General features: G+C 53.2%; 1 protein-coding gene across 1 annotated transcript in view; it reads right to left on the reverse strand.

Annotated features, from left to right (window-relative positions):
• The window catches only part of MMD2 (monocyte to macrophage differentiation associated 2), a 31,365-nt gene extending 14,497 nt beyond the window's left edge, over nt 1-16,868 (reverse strand). Inside the window, exons 1-2 of the mRNA XM_008698310.2 lie at nt 16,851-16,868; nt 2,559-2,621 (exon numbers count right to left, since the gene is read on the reverse strand). Coding sequence (XP_008696532.2) covers nt 2,559-2,621; nt 16,851-16,868 — 81 coding nt within the window. The remainder of the gene's footprint in view (nt 1-2,558; nt 2,622-16,850) is intronic.
• Between the last annotated feature and the right edge of the window lie 878 nt (nt 16,869-17,746).

Here is a 17,746-nt window from a genome sequence, read left to right on the forward strand (position 1 = left end):
ACCCCCCCCAGTTCCACTCCCCTCCTCTCCCCCCTCCTCCCCCCTTTCTATTACACTTTTTTTTTTTAAGATTTTATTTATGTGACAGAGAGACAGCCAGTGAGAGAGGGAACACAGCAGGGGAGTGGGAGAGGAAGAAGCAGGCTCCCAACGGAGGAGCCCGATGTGGGACTCGATCCCGGAACGCCAGGATCACGCCCCGAGCCAAAGGCAGACGCTCAACGACTGTGCTACCCAGGCGCCCCTCTATTACACTTCTTTTGAACTAGCCAATATTTTGTGCCTGATCCCCAATGTAGTATTTGTTACAAAACTTCGCTAAATACAGCATTCTCTCCATTTGCTCGTTTACATTTTCTGTCCGTCTCGCTGACGCAGAGTACGGCTCCCTGTGGGTACAGCCTGCCCAGTTCTCACTTGTGCACCCACCTGCATAACCACCACCCGGGAGGAGCGCGAGCTCACTTCCCGCCCCCCAGAAAGGGCCTGTAGGCCCCCTCCCCGTGACGCTTCCCTCAAGGAAATCACCTCTGACACTGGCATCATTGATTAGCTTGGCCTGTTTTGAACTTCCCATCAATGGATCACACAGCACAAACCCTTCTTTGTCCAGCTTCCTTGGTTCCACGTGACTTTGGCGAGATTCATTCATATTGTTGGATGCGGGGATTGGCTGTTTTCATGCGGTACAGAATTCCACACACAGTGTACGCATCCAGTCTCCTGGAGGGGGACGGTCCACCTTGGGGCCACCATGGAGAACTCTGTCCGTCAGCATCCGTGCGCACATCTTTGGTGACCATCGCACTCATTTCCGCTGAGTGTAGGTCCACACGTGGACCGTATCTGGAGCAATGTGCATTCCTGGTGTTCCGGAGTCTTTGGGAATCTCCACGCCTCGGCCCCTCCAGTCTCTCCTTTGACCCGCATCGGAGCTCCCATGGACCCACACTGCCCCATCCATCTTGCAGAGGGGAAGCTACGGTGGGGTGCGGAGTGTAGGGAGAGTCCCCCCAGGGTGGGGGAGGGGTGTCAGAGAGCGGCAGGGTGAGGTCGGCAAGCAGGGCCAGCTTGGCAGGGGTCCCTCCCTGGCCACACAGGCTTAGGATCAGGGAAATGGGCAGTTCACCTGTTCACCTTGGACTCTGCTGACCGTCATCCACCCGATGGGGTTAAACTCCACTGCGGCATCAAACACTGTCCCCCAAGATCCCAATTATTACTATGAAGACCCACAAACAAGGGATGGGCTTATAGCTCAGCACAAAGGGCTCGGTGCGGTAGAGTTCACAGAGCATTTACTGAGCACCTTCTGTCTGCCGAGTCCATGCCTGGTGCAGGTCACCGAGCACATACTGAGCTTCTGGATGCTGGTAGCACAACACGGCACAGAGCATTTATGGAGCACTTTCTGGGTGCTGGATCTGTGCCACAGTTCACAGAGCATTTATGGAGCACCTTCTGTGTGCTGGATCCGCATTAAGTGTACTTCACCGAGGATCTGTCAGCACCTCCTCCGTGCTGGATCCATGCCATACAGTTCATAGAGCATCTGTTAGGCACCTTCGGTATGCTGGTTTTACACTGAGAACTAGGGACGGTACATTGGGGTGACCTGGCCTTGCCCTCAAGGAGCTCACAATCCAGAAGGCATCAGATCCAAACAGAAATTCTTATACTATGGGATTAGTGCTCCTCATCCTTTCAGGAAACGTTCGGGAGCACCTACTATGTGCTGGCTGGAGTTGAGAGGAGGGACACAGCATAGTGTGAAGGCTTCCAAGAGGGGACAGGCTCCCCAGGGCACAGGCACACCACGATGCCCGAGTGCCAGCTCCACAGCGGGCACTGGCAGACAGATATCGAGGGATAAATGAGTTTACCAGGTGAAAAGAGAGGTAGGAGAGGGAAGAGTGCTTCTGGCCCAGGGACCAGCAGACGGGAGTGTGCAGAGCACATGGCAAGCAGCCCAGTGTGTGCAGGGCAGGCATCAAGGCTGGAGGGCTGAGGGTGTCTGCCAGGCACTGACACGGCTACCTGCCCTGGCACTCCTGGGGTCTGGTTTTCCTACCCTGGTCCCTCGGCACCTGGACAAGTCTGGGGGTCCACGCTGCTCTCCCCACCCACCTGCTCTGACAGCTGCCCTCCGCCTGCGGGCGGCGATCACTCCACCTGCGACAAGGCCAGGGTCATGCTGAGCCCATTACACAGATGAGACAACTAAGACCCCCAGGCAGCAAGTCCCAGGGCCAGGCGTCCGAGCAGAGCAGGCTAGACGTCAGCGCCCCAGTGCTCCAATGCCCCAGAGTTTGACACCCGAGGAGGGGCGGATTCAACACTGGGCTTAGGGTCACAGAGAAAAGGGAGGACCTGACCCTGGAGCTGGGGACCCCACAGAGTCACAGCCTCCCCAGGAGCCCAAAACAACCAGCCCATCAGCTCAGAAGTTGTTTGTGGCCAAGAGTGGCTTACTAGATAAGAATACAACCACAAAGGCACTGTTACGGGCCGAGCTGTGTCTTCCCAAAATCCCATGCGGCTATCCTAACCCCCAGTACCTCAGAAAGCGACCTCATCTGGAAACAGCTGTTGTAGATGTCATCAGCTAAGATGAGGTCCCCCTGGAGGAGGGTGAGCCCCCGATCTGTTATGACTAGGCTGCTTATGGGAAAAGGACAGCCACGGAGCCGAAGCCCATGAGACAACAGACACACAGATGGCAGTGATGTGACCTCCTCCATTTTGGACTTTCGGTCTCCAGAGCTGGGAGACCAAATTTTTGTTGTTTAAAGTCACAAAGCGTATGGTCATTCGTTCCTATAGCCCTGGAGACGCAATCACAGGAACTCACAGTGTTAATTTTGATAGATTCTGCCCAAAAGCCTCCAAGGGGGCTGTGCCAACGGGGCTGGGGGTGGGGGGGACAGAGGCCAACTGCACAGGGACACAGCTGACGCCTCTCTCCAAGGTGGGAAACCGAGTCCGGGGCTGAGGGAGCTCTTGTCCACCTGCCACCAGGCGCGGCCCGGCCACCCTCTCCTCTGCTCCCTCAACAAACACCAATAAGCCACCCATGGTTCCAGCCTCACGGGTCCACGGGCGGATGTCGCGTTGCCGTGGCGACCCACGATGGGCAGTTCTTTATTTGTTTCTGGGTTCCACAAAACCCTCCTTGTCTCTGCCCCCTGCTACAGCCGCTGAACAGGAGAGAGGCGGGCAGAGAAAAAGGCCAGGAGACGAGGCCCCAGGGCCCGGGGCAAATGCCCAAGAAACAGAGTTCCCACAACCCTCCAGAACCGAGAACTTTTTCTTTACCTCCTTGTGGCCTACTTTCTTTCTTCAGAGCCTCTAGGCAGACATTTTTTAAGAGGACAATGAATTTTTTTATTTAGGTTTCACTTTTCCTTTGCATTTACATACAGTCTAATTTCTTTTTCTGGCTACCCAGTTTCATGAGTTTGGGCAAATGTAGACTGCCGTGTCATCACCACCACAACCGAGATAAATAACAGATCCTTCATCCTCCCCAAATGCCCACACACGCTAGGCCCCGATACCCGTCCCCAGGCGCGTCACCGCCGCCCTGTTCTCTGCCCCTACAGCTTTGCCTTTCCAGAATGTTGAGTAAATGGAGTTGCACGGTTGGCCTGCAGCGTTTTTGTTTTTGGGTCTTTTTTTTTTAATGTCTAAAAAGCATTTATTTTATAAAGCCAAAGTGCATTGTCAGGTGGAAAGAAACTGCTCTGAATGCCAAGCAGGGATTTACTTAGTTCTATTTAAAATGCATCTAAGACAAACGTGTTTTACACAAAGAGAAAATGGGCCTTCCTAAATCACACATTACCGTTCTTGGCGATTATTCTCAACCCTTCCAACCTCTTTTGTTTTTTTCTTCATAGCCTTTTGAGTTTGGCTTTTTTCACTGGGCATCATGCATGTGAGGTCCCTCTATGTCGCGCTGTTCCGATGGCTCCTTCCTTTCTACTGCTGAGTGCTCTTCCATTGTCTGGACGTACAATGGCTAGTTTATCCATGCCCCAGCAGAGGGATAAGGGAGTCATTTTTAACAGATGAAACATATAGATAAAATTTAGAACGTTCTAGCACAGAGCTTACAGTCAAGGAACAGGCTTCAAGACTGTGAGAAGTTTCTTTTCAAAGAGTTGATATTTCCAGCAGGCTGTCTGTCACTAGTTAAAAACTGAAAGAGGGAGGTGGGCCTTTCTGCCTCCTCTCTGGAGAACAGAATCACCATTCTGCGGCCAGCCCTCCTGCTTAGATGACTGCGGGGTCATGACATTTGTTGGGGGTGGGGAGGGCAACTCCACACGGAGAGCTCCCAAACAGAGTCAGGATCCAGAGTCCGAGCTGGCAGGGAGGCAAGGACGGAGGCTGAATTCACATCCTGAAAAGGACGGAGCAAGGGCTTTGGAGCTGGGCACAGCCGCGTGGAAAATTCTGCAGTCACTTAGGTGCTGGGAGCCCTAGGGGAAATGACTTCCCGTCTCTGGGCTGCAGCTTCCTTGCATGTAAAAGGAGATACTATTACCTACCCTATAGGTACCATGAGATGATATGGCTTAAGAGTGGGGTGCCTGCAGTGGTTAAGCGTCTGCCTTCGGCTCAGGGCGTGATCCTGGCGATCCGGGATCGAGCCCCACATCAGGCTCCTCCGCTATGAGCCTGCTTCTTCCTCTCCCACTTCCCCTGCTTGTGTTCCCTCTCTCGCTGGCTGTCTCTCTCTCTGTCGAATAAATAAATAAAATCTTTAAAAAAAAAAAAAAAAAAAAGAGTGGGGTGCCTGGGTGGCTAAGTCGGTTAAGTGTCTGACTCTTGATTTGGGCTCAGGTCATGATCTCATGGGTCATGAGATCGAGCCCCATGTCAGGCTTTGAGCTCAGCCGGGAGTCTGCTTCTCTCTCTCTCCCTCTCCCTCTGCTCCTCTGCCTGCTCGTGTTCTCTCTTTCTCTCTAAAATAAATAAGTAAGTCTTTTTTTAAAAAATGGCTCAAGAGGACACACAGGACTGCCGGATACGCATCAGTGCTCAAAGAATAGGCATTCTTTTCACCACTTCCTGGAGAGCCCCCCAAAGAGCCAGGCACCATTTTCCTACTGGTGGTTGGCCCATCCAGGGACTTCCCATTAAAGCCCACCACATCCTTGCAAAGTCAATATTATTATTCCAATCTGAAGGGGAGGACATACGAGGTGAGGCCAGCGGTTCCCAACCTTGGCTGCACACGGGCGGGTAGATGAACGAAACGTGATCCATCCACAGGATAGTACTCAGCCGTAACAAGGAAGGACACTCCCATACCTGCAACACGTATAAACCACAAGCACGGGAGGCTGTCCCACGAACGGAAGACAGACACAGAAGATCACATGTTACAGGGTTCTATTTACACGAAATATCCAGACAGGCAGATCCGTAACGACAGAGAGATGAGTGGTTGCCCCAGGCTGCAGGGAGCAACCACTTAATGGCTACAGGGTCTTCTTTGGGGGGATGGAAACGCTCGGAACCAGACAGAGGCAACGACTGCACATTGTGGCTTGCACTCTGCCACTGAATCGTTCACTTTAAAATGGCAAATTCAGGGGGCGCCTGGGCGGCTCAATCAGTAAAGCATCTGATCCTTGATCTCAGCTCAGGTCTGGATCTCAGCTCAGGTACTGACCTCAGGGTCATGAGTTCAAACCCTGTGTTGGGTTCCATGCTGGGCGTGCTGCCTACTTTAAAATAAAATAAAATGGCAAATTTTATATGTCAATTTCACCTTAATTTTTTTTTAATGCTAAGAAAAAAGACACCTGGGAAGCTTTCCAACATGCCAATGCCCCGGCTCCATCCCAGATCAAATAACCCAGCATCTCTCTGTGGCTGGGACCCAGGCATCGGTATTAGAGCTGCTGGGTGACGCCAATGGACAGCCGAGACGGAGAAGCGAGTAACACGGAACTGGACAAATCCTAGTAACAGGAATTAATCTGAATGTCTAACAGGTTGGTGATAAGTGCATGCAAAGATGCCTAGGAAGAAAAGAGCAGAGATGGATGGAATTGGGGTTTCTGGGCACAGAGGACTTTGGCTGCCCCTTATTATTCTGAACTTGCAGGACTGGGTGGGGGATCAAAGGAGATTTTCCACTGACCTGTGTTGTTTGAATTTTTATGAGATTATATTCAGGTTTTATTTGTGTAACTAAACGTCAGTTTTATCTAACTGCATAAGGACACAGGAAATGTTTGCCGTGTATCTATCATCAAGTGGGAAAGAGAAAATATATAACTCGTTATGATTATAATAAGGCCGAAATACGTGTACGGACAGAAGACGACACGTTAATGCACAAAAATGAAATACATATTTGTGGTGAGGCCTCAGGATTCACTCTTGATGGCATTTTTCTTTTTTTTTTTTTAAAGATTTTATTTATTTATTCGACAGAGATAGAGACAGCCAGCGAGAGAGGGAACACAAGCAGGGGGAGCGGGAGAGGAAGAAGCAGGCTCCTAGCGGAGGAGCCTGATGTGGGGCTCGATCCCACAACGCCGGGATCACGCCCTGAGCCGAAGGCAGGCGCTTAACCGCTGTGCCACCCAGGCGCCCCGATGGCATTTTTCTTCTTAAGAATTCGTTTGAGGGCTTTGAAGGAAGACAAAGACGGACTGCCTATCAGACCACAGTATTGTATCACGTACTGGGAGAGATAAGTGTGTCCCGGTTATGGGGGAGAATGTCTTTCCTTAGGAGATATGTGCGGACGTATTTGAGGATGAAGTGTCCGGACGTCTGCAATTTATCCTCGAAAGGTTCAGAGAGAGGAGGAAGTGATAAAGCCAACACTGCAAAAGCGACAGGCACTCAGGCGCTCATGAACTTTTCTTGCGACTTTTTGATACACGTTTGAAATTTTTCAGAACAAAATGTTGGGGAAAATTCATCTTAGGGTCATTATGCCAATGCTTTTATGATGCACAGATTTCAACAACAGAAGGTCAGTCCTCTGCTGGGGGTGATGTCACAGACACAATGGGATGGTCACACTGAAGACAGCAGAGGGAACTTCAGGAGACCGAAGGGCAGCAGGAAAGGAAGAGCGGGAAGGTGTCACCCTGGCCTTGTAGGGCTGCAGAGCTTTCTCGGCAGCTGCAAAATGCTGCCCTTATGCCCATAACTCCCTAAAGACATGATTGATGCACCTCGGTATTACAGATCGCAAATATGAACATTTTTAATTGATCGTGAAAAGGAGAAAATAATGTCGTATTATTAATGTTTTTCATTGGCTGTTCCACTGTCCACAAGACAGCAGCCATACTTTCCAATAGGTTTCCAGTTACCAACTTTGGAACTAGCTGGATGGGAAGGTGGGTAAGTAGACTGAAGAGATAGGCAAATGGCTTGATAGACAAGTAACTAGATAAGTAGATATTTGTCTGGAAGGGTGGATGGATGGATCAGGGGACAGGAAGATGGGGAATGAATGGTAGGATGGATGGATGGATGGATGGATGGATGGATGGATGGATTAATGGGGAGATTGGAGGATGGATGGATGGGGGATGGATGGGGATGAAGATATGGATGGGGAATGGATGAATGGCGGATGGAAGGATGATGGATGGACAGATGGGGGATGGATGGATGGATTCGGGGACAGATGGGGGAATGGATGAAGGGGTGGGTGAGTATGTGAGTAGGAGAGCTAGGCACATAGCTTGGTAGGAAAAAAAGCGTATAGGTAGATACACAGTTGTCTGAATGGACAGAAGGATGGACAGCAGAAAATCTGTTTTCCTTTCCTCCTTCCAAGATGAACACCAAAACATTTTCAAGTGTTTCCTTCAAGTAAATTACACTTTGCTGAGGCTCAGTGTCCTGGCTAACACAGCACTGGAATCCCGGGAGGTGCCTGCACCAGTCCTTTCTTAAAGTGGCAAACGCTTGGGTTTCTAAGGTTTGGACAGGCAGTGGGGCACAGTGGAAAGAGGACAGCCTTTGGAAGCAGTTCCGGTTGGACCTGGTGAACGCTCCAAATGCAGGAGATGTTGCGATCCCGTGAGTCCAACAATTGGGAGTGAGTTCGTCCGTCAGAGCCCCAGCCTGCCCCCCCATCCCTCACGGGATCACAGGGCTGTTCCATGGAGCTGGTCATGCCTGAGACACGCCCCTGCTGCAGCCGGGAACTCACAGCACCCAGGTAAGTGTGCTCCACACTGTTCACCGGCTGCCCTTCTCAGATGGGGTGGAGCCAGGCCTGAGGATCTCCTCGACTCCTCCCTATGCCTCTTCTTTGGGTTAGACCCTCATCCTACCACCTACTGAGCACGCACTAGAGTTTACAATTAAAATCAGGAGCTCAGGGGGTGAGACCATCCAGATTCGATCCTGGCACCACCCCTCTCTAGCCACGAGTCCATGTGCAAGCTGCGAGAGCTCCCTGGGCTTCGGTTTTCTGGTCTGAGCAAAGGGGAGAACCTCAGCACCCACCGCAGAGGATTATAAAAGGATGAAATGGGTTAGGAGCGCCTGGGTAGCACAGTCGTTAAGCGCCTGCCTTCGGCTCAGGGTGTGATCCCGGCGTTATGGGATCGAGCCCCACATCAGGCTCCTCCTCTGGGAGCCTGCTTCTTCCTCTCCCACTCCCCCTGCTTGTGTTCCCTCTCTCGCTGGCTGTCTCTCTGTCAAATAAATAAATAAAAATAAAATCTTAAATAAATAAATAAATAAATAAAGATTTAAAAAAAAGGTGAAATGGGTTAATCCACGCACAGCACTCAGCACATGTTGGCACGTGACCAACGTTACTGATTCTGTGACTATAAATCCTCACAACCGATGAGGCAGTTCCTATTACGAGCCCCATTTCAGCGGAGGAAACTGAGGCCCAGGACTGGCGGACCACATGGCCTGCACTCTAGCAGGGTGACGGCACCTGCCTCACCGAGGAGAAGATGTGTGAACTCCCCACACACAGCAGGCTCTCAGGACTAGTGGCTCCCTCTCCGCCTCCCGTGTCACCTCCGGAACCGGTGCTCTGACATGTTCAAGGAAAGAAGGTTTGCTTTCAAAATCAAGCCTCACCACTCCACACCCATAAGGGTGGCTGTTACTACCCAAAAACAGAAAGCAAGTGTCAGCAAGAATGTGGAGAAATTGGCAGGAAAGTAAATGGTGTGGCCGCCGTAGAACACGGTATGGCGGCTCCCCCCCAAATTACACATGGAACCACCATCGGATCCAGGAACTCCACTTCTGGGAGAAGAATCAAAAGTCTGGAGGGATCTTTGCACACCCAGGTCCACGGCAGCGTGATCCACGGGAGCCAAAAGATGGGCGCGCCCAAGTGTCCATCACAGATGAATGGGTAACAGAATGTGATCTGTGCATCCCATGGGATATCGTTCAGCCTTAAAGCGGAAGGAATTCTGACACCTGCTACCGACAACGCGGATGATCTCTGAGGACGTTACGCAACGTGAAATAAGCCAGACACAGAAAGGTGACTAATGCAGGATTCCACGTATATGAGATCCCCAGGGTCGCCAAGTCCATGGAGACAAGAGCAGGTGGTGGTGCCGGGGGCTGGGGGAAGGGATGGTGTGTGACGGGGACAGGGTCTCAGGTTTGGAAGATGAAGCGTTCTGGAGCCGGATGGTGGTGATGGGTGCACAACAGCGTGAAAGGGCTCAATGCCCATTGAAACAGTATATTTTATGCTATGTATTTTAACAACAACAACGAAAATTCTGGCCACAGGCAAATCTAGGTACATAGGGAGACTCCTTGTTATCCTGCCAGCAAGGAAGTGACAGGCGTTGGGGCTCAGGTGCGTCATTATCACCCCCTCCCTGAGACCCGGGGCCACCAGGGACAAAAGCTCTCACCACCTGGCAGGTGGGGGAAAGGAGCAAATGTTGCTGCGCATGAGAATTCCCAGGGAGAAAGGAAAAACCCCGATGCCCAGGCCACATCCCCGACACCTAAAATAGAACTGCCAGGCAGGGACCCAGGCACTGGTAGTTTAAAAACTCCCCAGGTGATTGCAGTGTGCAAACGGAGGAGAGAGGCGACGGCGTCAGGTGTCACACAACAGGGACACCACAGGACCCCAGGACCACCAATGGAACACCCGGCTCGGCACAGACAGCAAACAGGCTTCAACTCCCACGCAAGTCCAGGGCTGGTCGTGGCTGCCCCGAGCGTGTGCCATGTCGCAAAGGACGCTGAGAGTGAGTCTAGGCGTGGCAGGAACGGAGGGCGGTGATGACTGGCAGTGTCTGTCACGGGCTCAGGGCAGGCAGGAGGCAGCCGTCCCTGGCTTGAGTTACCCAATGCTTTCACTTCCCTCCTTCCGCCTGAGCATGGCTGTGAGGTGAGCAGGGCCGAGATTATGACCGTCAGGGATTCAGAGAAGTTAAGCCACAGGCTAGGAGGCTAGGACGTGGTGCAGCTGAGATGGGACTCCAGACCTCCCGACTCCTGGTTTATTCTTCGCACTGCACTCACTTCCCCTTTCAGCCCTGTCTGTGGTTCTGATGGGAAAGGTTCTACCATCAGTCTTTTACACCATAGTGTAAGGTATCTGGGCATCCTCTCCAGGATGGAGAACCTGGAGGCAAAGAAGGGAAGGGACAGAGCCCTCTCTCAGCTCCTAAAATCACTGCCTCATTGGCCAGTGGTCAGAGCAACCCCTGGCCACAAGTGGCCCATGATCCCCAGTCCCCACCAAGCCCCAGCTTTGTCAGTCCCTCCCATCTTGGAAAGTCTAACACCAAGACTCGCAGATCTCATGGGCCACGGTTTTGCCCAGAGCACAAGAGCCCAGGCCAAACCAAGAACAAAAAGAAGAGCCTGTGTCCCAGGGGGACCGGCTTCTTTTGTTTCCTATCCCTGACTTAGACCCTGCAATTTTTCCCCACCCCAAGAAAGCTCTCCCCATGGCCCACAGTCATCATGTCTCTGGGCCTTGCACATATCTTGTCCTCTGCTTAAAAATCCCTTTCCCTCTTCGCTAGCTGGAGAACTCCTATTCAGCCTTCAAAGCCTAGGTCCAAAGGCCCCTCTGAAAAGCTTTCCTTGATCCTCACACCCCCATCTAGACTGGAGAGTAAACAGCTCTCTCTCACCTGTAGGCCGCTGCACGAGCTGGTGCTAGGGTGGACCCCCTTCTCTCTTCCTCTTCCTGGGGCACTCCTAGGCAGAGAGAGTAGCTCCTTCCTTTGGACTCCCACAGCTGCCCGTGCAATCCCTATCACAGCACAGGCGACACATATTTGGGTGTTTCTGGGTCGGTCTTGGCCCCTAAGCTACAAACAAGGGCCTGGCCCCAATTCATCTCCATCTTCCTGGTACCAACGCAGAGCCGGGATTGCAGCAGATAATACCCAGCAACTACCTGAACAATCGATCATCTCCGAGTGTTTACAAAGTCATTCAGACTCAAGATACAACACTTAGGAACAGTCCCGGCCTTTTAAAATCTTCCAAAAATTTTGGAGCAGACAGACTCCTGAGACGTGGGTCAATCCAGCCAGGATAAGAGGCTTGCCCAAGGTCCCACGATCTAAGAGGCGGGGCTGGGAGCTGACATGGAAAAGCAGAAGGTATGACAGGGGGCCCCAGAGGAGAGGGTAGGGAGAAGGGCGGGAAAGACTATTTTTTTCTTTATGTTTCTGCATAGCTTCACCGGCTACAATGTTCATTTCCTATTTAGTAATTTTTAAAAAATCTAACAAAAGCATCTTAAATACGGAAGTCCATGTTTGAAATCCATGTTCGAGACCAGGCGTTCTCAAACCTGCCCCATCAGAGTTGGGGGAGGGAAGGGGCTGGTCACAAAGAGAGTGCTGGAAACTCCCCAGAATGCCCATCCAGGGCAGGATGGAAAGAAACCGAGGGAGCCACAGCACAGAACAGCAGACCACGTCGAGACAGGCAAGCACAGCTGCACACAGACCCCGGCAGGCATCTCAGACACGGCGCCGGACCACGGTACCCGCACTTCGGTTCTATTTATATCAACTTCGAGAATCAGCAGCAGGAGCCTTTGATGATAAAAGCCTGGACAGTGGGTACCCTCGGGAGTGGGGGACAGTGACAGGAGGGGGCAGATGGGGGGTGTCTGGCAACCGGCCCTGTTTAATATCTTGATCTGGGCGCTGGTTCCCCGCTGTGTCCAGGGTTCGAGCTGTAAGCGAAAGGCAGGCTCCCCTGTACGTTATAATTCGGTAGAGGGCCAACAGAGCGGCCCCACGCTCCTAAGGGCTAGGTCTGGGTGGGGTCTCAAAAGGGATGCTTTGGGGCACCAGGCTGGCTCAGTGGGTAGAGCATGCAACTCTTGACCTCAGGGTTGTGGGTTCAAGCCCCGTGTTGGGTGTGGAGATTACTTAAAAATAAAATCTTTTTTAAAAAGGGGGGGTGCTTTCTAAACCATTTGTGCCCCAGGCAGGGCCGAAGCTGGCTGACCTGCCGGGTCCCCACCACCTGGACCACCAGCACATCCCAGCTGCTCACCTCCCCTCCTGCTCCTTCCCTGTCAGGCTGGAGGGGCCAGGCCCAGCCTCAGAGTTTCTGCAGTTTCTCCCTCTCCTCCCAGCCTGGGCCCGGGGCTGTAGCCCCCGGAGAGAAGCAGTCCTCCTCTCCCAGGAAAACTATAGCGGCCGCCCCTTCCGGACTGGGCTGTGCCTGGCAGCGGCGGCCCTGGGATCCCAGGACAGAGAGGACTAAAGAGATGTGTCCAGGCTTCCACACAAAGAGGGGTCTGTCTGTCTGTCCCCCAGAGGCCAGGGCAGCCCAGGGCCGAGCTGGCCCTGGGCCCTGAGAGCCTCCCCTTCTCCAGCTTGGCCCCAGGATACTTCTTTGTGTCCATTCATGAATTCAGGCTCCTCCTGGGTGCAGACAGCGTCTTGGCTCAGGCTTTGGGAAACAGTTTTTGGGCCGGTGCCACCCCACAATGGTCTCAAGATCAAAATCCCAAGGGAGAGCGAGCCAGGAACAGGAAGGGGAAACTGAGGAAGGGGTGGGAAAGGCTGAGACTGGACCTGGTGCCGGGTCCAGGGAACTCTGTCACGGTCTGTAGGAGGGAACACAGACCAAGGGGCATTGCTTCAAGAAGCATCCCTTGTGGACAGTGCCCCCTGGAGGTGTGTACCTGGTAGGACTGGCCAGACAGACCTGGCCAGATCCCAGCTCCAGCTTGTACCCTCCCTGTGGCTCCCTGGGGAACGTCCCCTCTGGGATAATGAGAGTCCCCATCTCTAAAGCAGGAACCACCCCTGTCCCCTGCCTCACTGAAGTCACTGGAAGACAGCAGGTGAGAGACCTTCTGAACCAGAAATCCGGGGCGGAAGGGCACCTCCACCGTCCCTGTAACAAGAGGCTGATGCAAGCCCACCCCCCACCCAGCGACACAGTGAGCTGAGAGGTGTGGCAGGCCTCTGTGCCCAGAGGGGAAACTCTGACGCATACCCCACAACGTCTTCCAAGCAGAACCAGCTTGCTTCTCACAAGCCCCATGGTGGCCGTGTACCCCTCCCTGCGCTCCTTCCCCACTCTCTCGATGGCTCTTGGGATCACCTCCCAAACACAGGCTTGCCTTTGCGTCCTTGTCTCGGGGTCTGCTTCTGGGGAGACCCAAACTAAGGCAGATTATCTGTGACTAAGAGTTGGCCTCTTAGGATACCAGCCACGAGCCCCTGGGGTAAGCAAGCGACTTCGCTTCTGCAGGCCTCCGGTCCCACCTGGGGAAGGTGCTGTGATACCAGAAGGCTTGTGTGACAGCACTCCATAGTCTGCAAGGCTCACTCACACCCCCTGGCTCCGCGGGGCGGCAGCTCGCTGAGCCTGGGACCCACATCTGCTCGGTTCACTGAAGTTTTCCCCGATGCAGACCCTGCCATGAATGTGAAGTCACTCCTCAGCTCCCCTCCAAAGCCCTCGGAAGCTTGCAGGGTGGGCTTCTTAGCCCAGTTTTCAGATGAGGAAATGAGGCTCGTAAAGGTGGTCAGCAGAGTACCGCCAGACCCTGACTCCAGGATGCTGGGGTGCAGGGCTCCTCGGGGCCCACCAAAATGCACGGCCCACAGCCTCCCCGCAACAAGGCTACCCTGGCCTCCCTGCCACAACCCCATCTCTGCAGTCTTCCCCTCCCTGATGTCATGACGGGATTACAATCCAGAACACCTCCCGTGAGCTCATGGAAAACATCCTTCTCCTCACAGAGACGGCACCCAGAACATTCTTCCCCAATCACCGGCCTTCTCAGAGGCATGTCCCAAACTGGAATCCACTGGGAGGAACTTGGGAAGAAAATCAGCAAATTTCTCCCCTGCCCCCAGAGCCCTTAGCCCTTGACTCCCCTAATGGAAGCAAAAACAGCTCTGACACCAGGAGGAGGGGTCACGCTCACAGCCCACCACCTGCTGGATGGCCGGGGCCTCCACGAGCGCCCATCCTTCCACGGGAAATATGTCCTCAAGCCTCGTGCTGGTCCCTGAGCAGGGAGCAGCCGCTCCAGCACCCAGCAACATGGCAGAGGCCTTGAATGACCAGCCCTGACAACAGTGCCACGTGCCCTGGCCAAACCCAGCCCACTGATGGCCAACAGTCGAGAGCGCCATCCTGGGACCGGTAGAGCCACGGGAACTCCAGCGCAGAGCGCCCTGGGATGTGCTGAAGCTGGATTTCAACCCAGGATCCAGGCACCCATTCCTGAGCACGGTGGCTGCCTGCTGGGAGATCCACACCTCTCTGGGCCGTGCACACACACACACACACACACACACACACGTGTGCACACACACGCACAGAGTGGGCGCACCACCCCAGGGGCTCACAGAGCCCAAAACACCACCCACACATCCTAAGAATATCTACATTACAGACAGACTCCTCCCTTCCTTCCCCTGGAGGCCCTTCTTGCAAAGAAATGAACCGTGGTTTTCTCCTGGATAATAACGAAGATACCAGCACTTTGGTACCCTCAGTGCAGAGAAGTTTGGGGGGTTGCCGAGCAACCGGATATTCGAAAGGAGCCAAGGGACCCCAAGGTCAATCTCGGCATCACTGGAAACGGGACAGGCAGATGTCTCGCGCGCCCCTGACGGAGAGATGCACCCTGAAGCTTCTCGCCTTTTCTTGCGGGGAACGCGGATCTTGAGCCTCATCTGGCCTCGACAGCTACGCTATCTAGCGCGGACTAGCCACACGCGGTTAAGTAAATACGCCTTCTCGAAGACCAGATAAAATGTAGAATTCAAGGGCACCTGTAGCACTAGGGAATTATTGCCAATGCTGACGGGTGGGACAGGGCTCTGGTGGTCGGGGAACACCTGTCCTCGCCACTTAGAGATGTGGACTGAAATCATGCCATCGGGGATTTGTCTTCCAATACGGCAACAGGGAAAAAGCCGAGATGAAGCAGCTTTGGCAAAACGTTAGTAACTGTTAAGCTCAGGCTACGGGGTGTCAGGGGCTCATTACTCTCTTCTCTCGACGTCTACGAATGAAAGTTTTCATCACGCGAGGACCGGAATATTTACACAATCTCTTACATTCCCTCCCCCCAAATGCTACCAATTACCAAAACAAACAGTAAGTTTTACAGACAGAAAACCTGGAGGACGTCACCGTGAGCAAGCGATCGAGGTCCACATCACACGGAAGGACAGACGGACGTCCGCTGCCAGTTATGAGGCGCCTAGAAGGACCAGCATCGCTTCCACCAGAAACGCAGAGCCTCAGTCTAACCATGAGACCCCGAACTGAGCCCGGGGACCCCCACACTGGGGCAGCCTACAGAGCAACTGGCCTGGACACCTCAGACACGTGGATGCCTGACAGAGGAAGACGGGAGATGAATTCCGGATTCGGGAGGGTAAGGAAACGCAGGCACCGCGAATCAGGTCCTGGTAGCTGGCACAGTGATGGGGCAAACTGGTAAAACTGGAATATGGACTCCATATGAAAAAATACTGCATCTATGCTAAAGTTCCTTCCCCCCCCCCTTTCCCCTCGCATTTAATAAATGACCTGCGGGGGCGCCTGGATGGCTCAGTCCTTAAGCGTCTGCCTTCGGCTCAGGGCGTGATCCCGGCGATCTGAGATCGAGCCCCACATCAGGCTCCTCCGCTATGAGCCTGCTTCTTCCTCTCCCACTCCCCTGCTTGTGTTCCCTCTCTCGCTGGCTGTCTCTCTCTCTGTCAAATAAATAAATAAAATCTTTAAAAAATAATAACGATAAATGACCTTCGTATGTCACCATTTTCAGCTAGGTGTTTTTTTTTTTTTTTCATTGTGGTGAAATTCTCTCGATGTAGAATTTACTGTCTTAACCACTTCTCGGGGTCCGGTTCAGGGGCGTCAAGCACGTTTGCAACGTTGTGCCACCACCACCGTCCGGCTCCAGAACATTCCATCCCCCCACACTGAGACTCTGTCCCCGTGACACAGAGACCCCCACCCCCTCCCAGCTCCCCTACACCGCCATCTGCTCTCTGACTCCGAGTCTGACGACTCCGGGACCTCACAGACCTGGACCCACACATTTGTCCTTTTGTTTATCAGCTTATTAGCATCGTGTCCTCAAGGTTCGTGCCTATTTAAGGCTGAGTCTCCTTTCTTAAATCTCATCCCATAAGAGAGTGCCCTCGTGCTACGTACACACGCACTGAAGGCTTCGGGGTCAAGGGACATATTGACAAGGAACCATCCCATTGTCAGGAGATGCGACAAACATCAGTCCTATATGATGGCTTTCCCTTTCCTTTTCGGCCACACCTTCCTCCCCTCATCCCATTGGGCTCAGGGGGAGCCACATCCCCCCACCCCCCAAGCCATACCTGACTCTCAAACGCCATGCTCCAAAGAATCTAGACTTGCCCGAGCCCTTCCCCTCACCCCAGTGATAGGTTCAAGGGTGGGCATGCCATCCAGGCCAGAACACAGACCCTCGATTCCAGGACAGTGGTGATCCTGCCAGGAAAGAGAAACTCGGTCCACAAAGGCTGGGAGCCGTCCAGACAATGCAGCCACCAGAGGAAACAGAGCCCACAAACAAAGAGAGATAGCCCAGGTCCTCTTTGAGACCCTGGATCCAGCTCTACCTGAACCCAGACACTCTGAACTTTTCAGTTCTGGACACAAACGCATTTCTTTCTTCTGGTGCTCCCTTCTTTCTCCCCCTCCTTCTTCTTCCTCTCCTTGTCCTCCTCCTCCTCCTCCTCCTCTCTCTCCTCCACCTTCCTCTTCCTTCTCGCTCTCTCTCATCCCCTCTGTCCCTCCTTCCCTCTTTCTCCTCTAAGCCAGTTCAAATTGAGGCTTTCTGTTACTTATGACTGCCCCCCTCACCCGGACCCTCGAGCAGAAACCGTACCCATCTTTCCTGCATGCTTGTCCACATCCCAATGCTGTGTTCCCTCACATGGTATTATTAGGAAATTCAGTCCTCCCCTAAACCGTGAGCTTCCACATGTCTGGGATGGAGCCCACGATTCTGCATTCCTAACAAGCACTAGATGCCACCAATGTTACCGATCCATGGAGTATGTGGGTTTAGAGGGTCCTACTCTCGCAAACACCCACAAACTAACTTAAGGAAGCCTCGAGCACCTGCGTCACGGGGACCCAGCGCTCATCACTGGCCCAGTCCAAGCTGTCGTCCTCACCAGGCACTTTATGACTAACTCAGGCAAGCCCCATGGAAAGGACTTCTCCACATCCCTTCCTGCGTCCTCGA

This window comes from Ursus maritimus, unplaced genomic scaffold (genome assembly GCF_017311325.1).
Source record: "Ursus maritimus isolate PB19 unplaced genomic scaffold, ASM1731132v1 scaffold_2, whole genome shotgun sequence".
Classification (NCBI taxonomy): domain Eukaryota; kingdom Metazoa; phylum Chordata; class Mammalia; order Carnivora; family Ursidae; genus Ursus; species Ursus maritimus.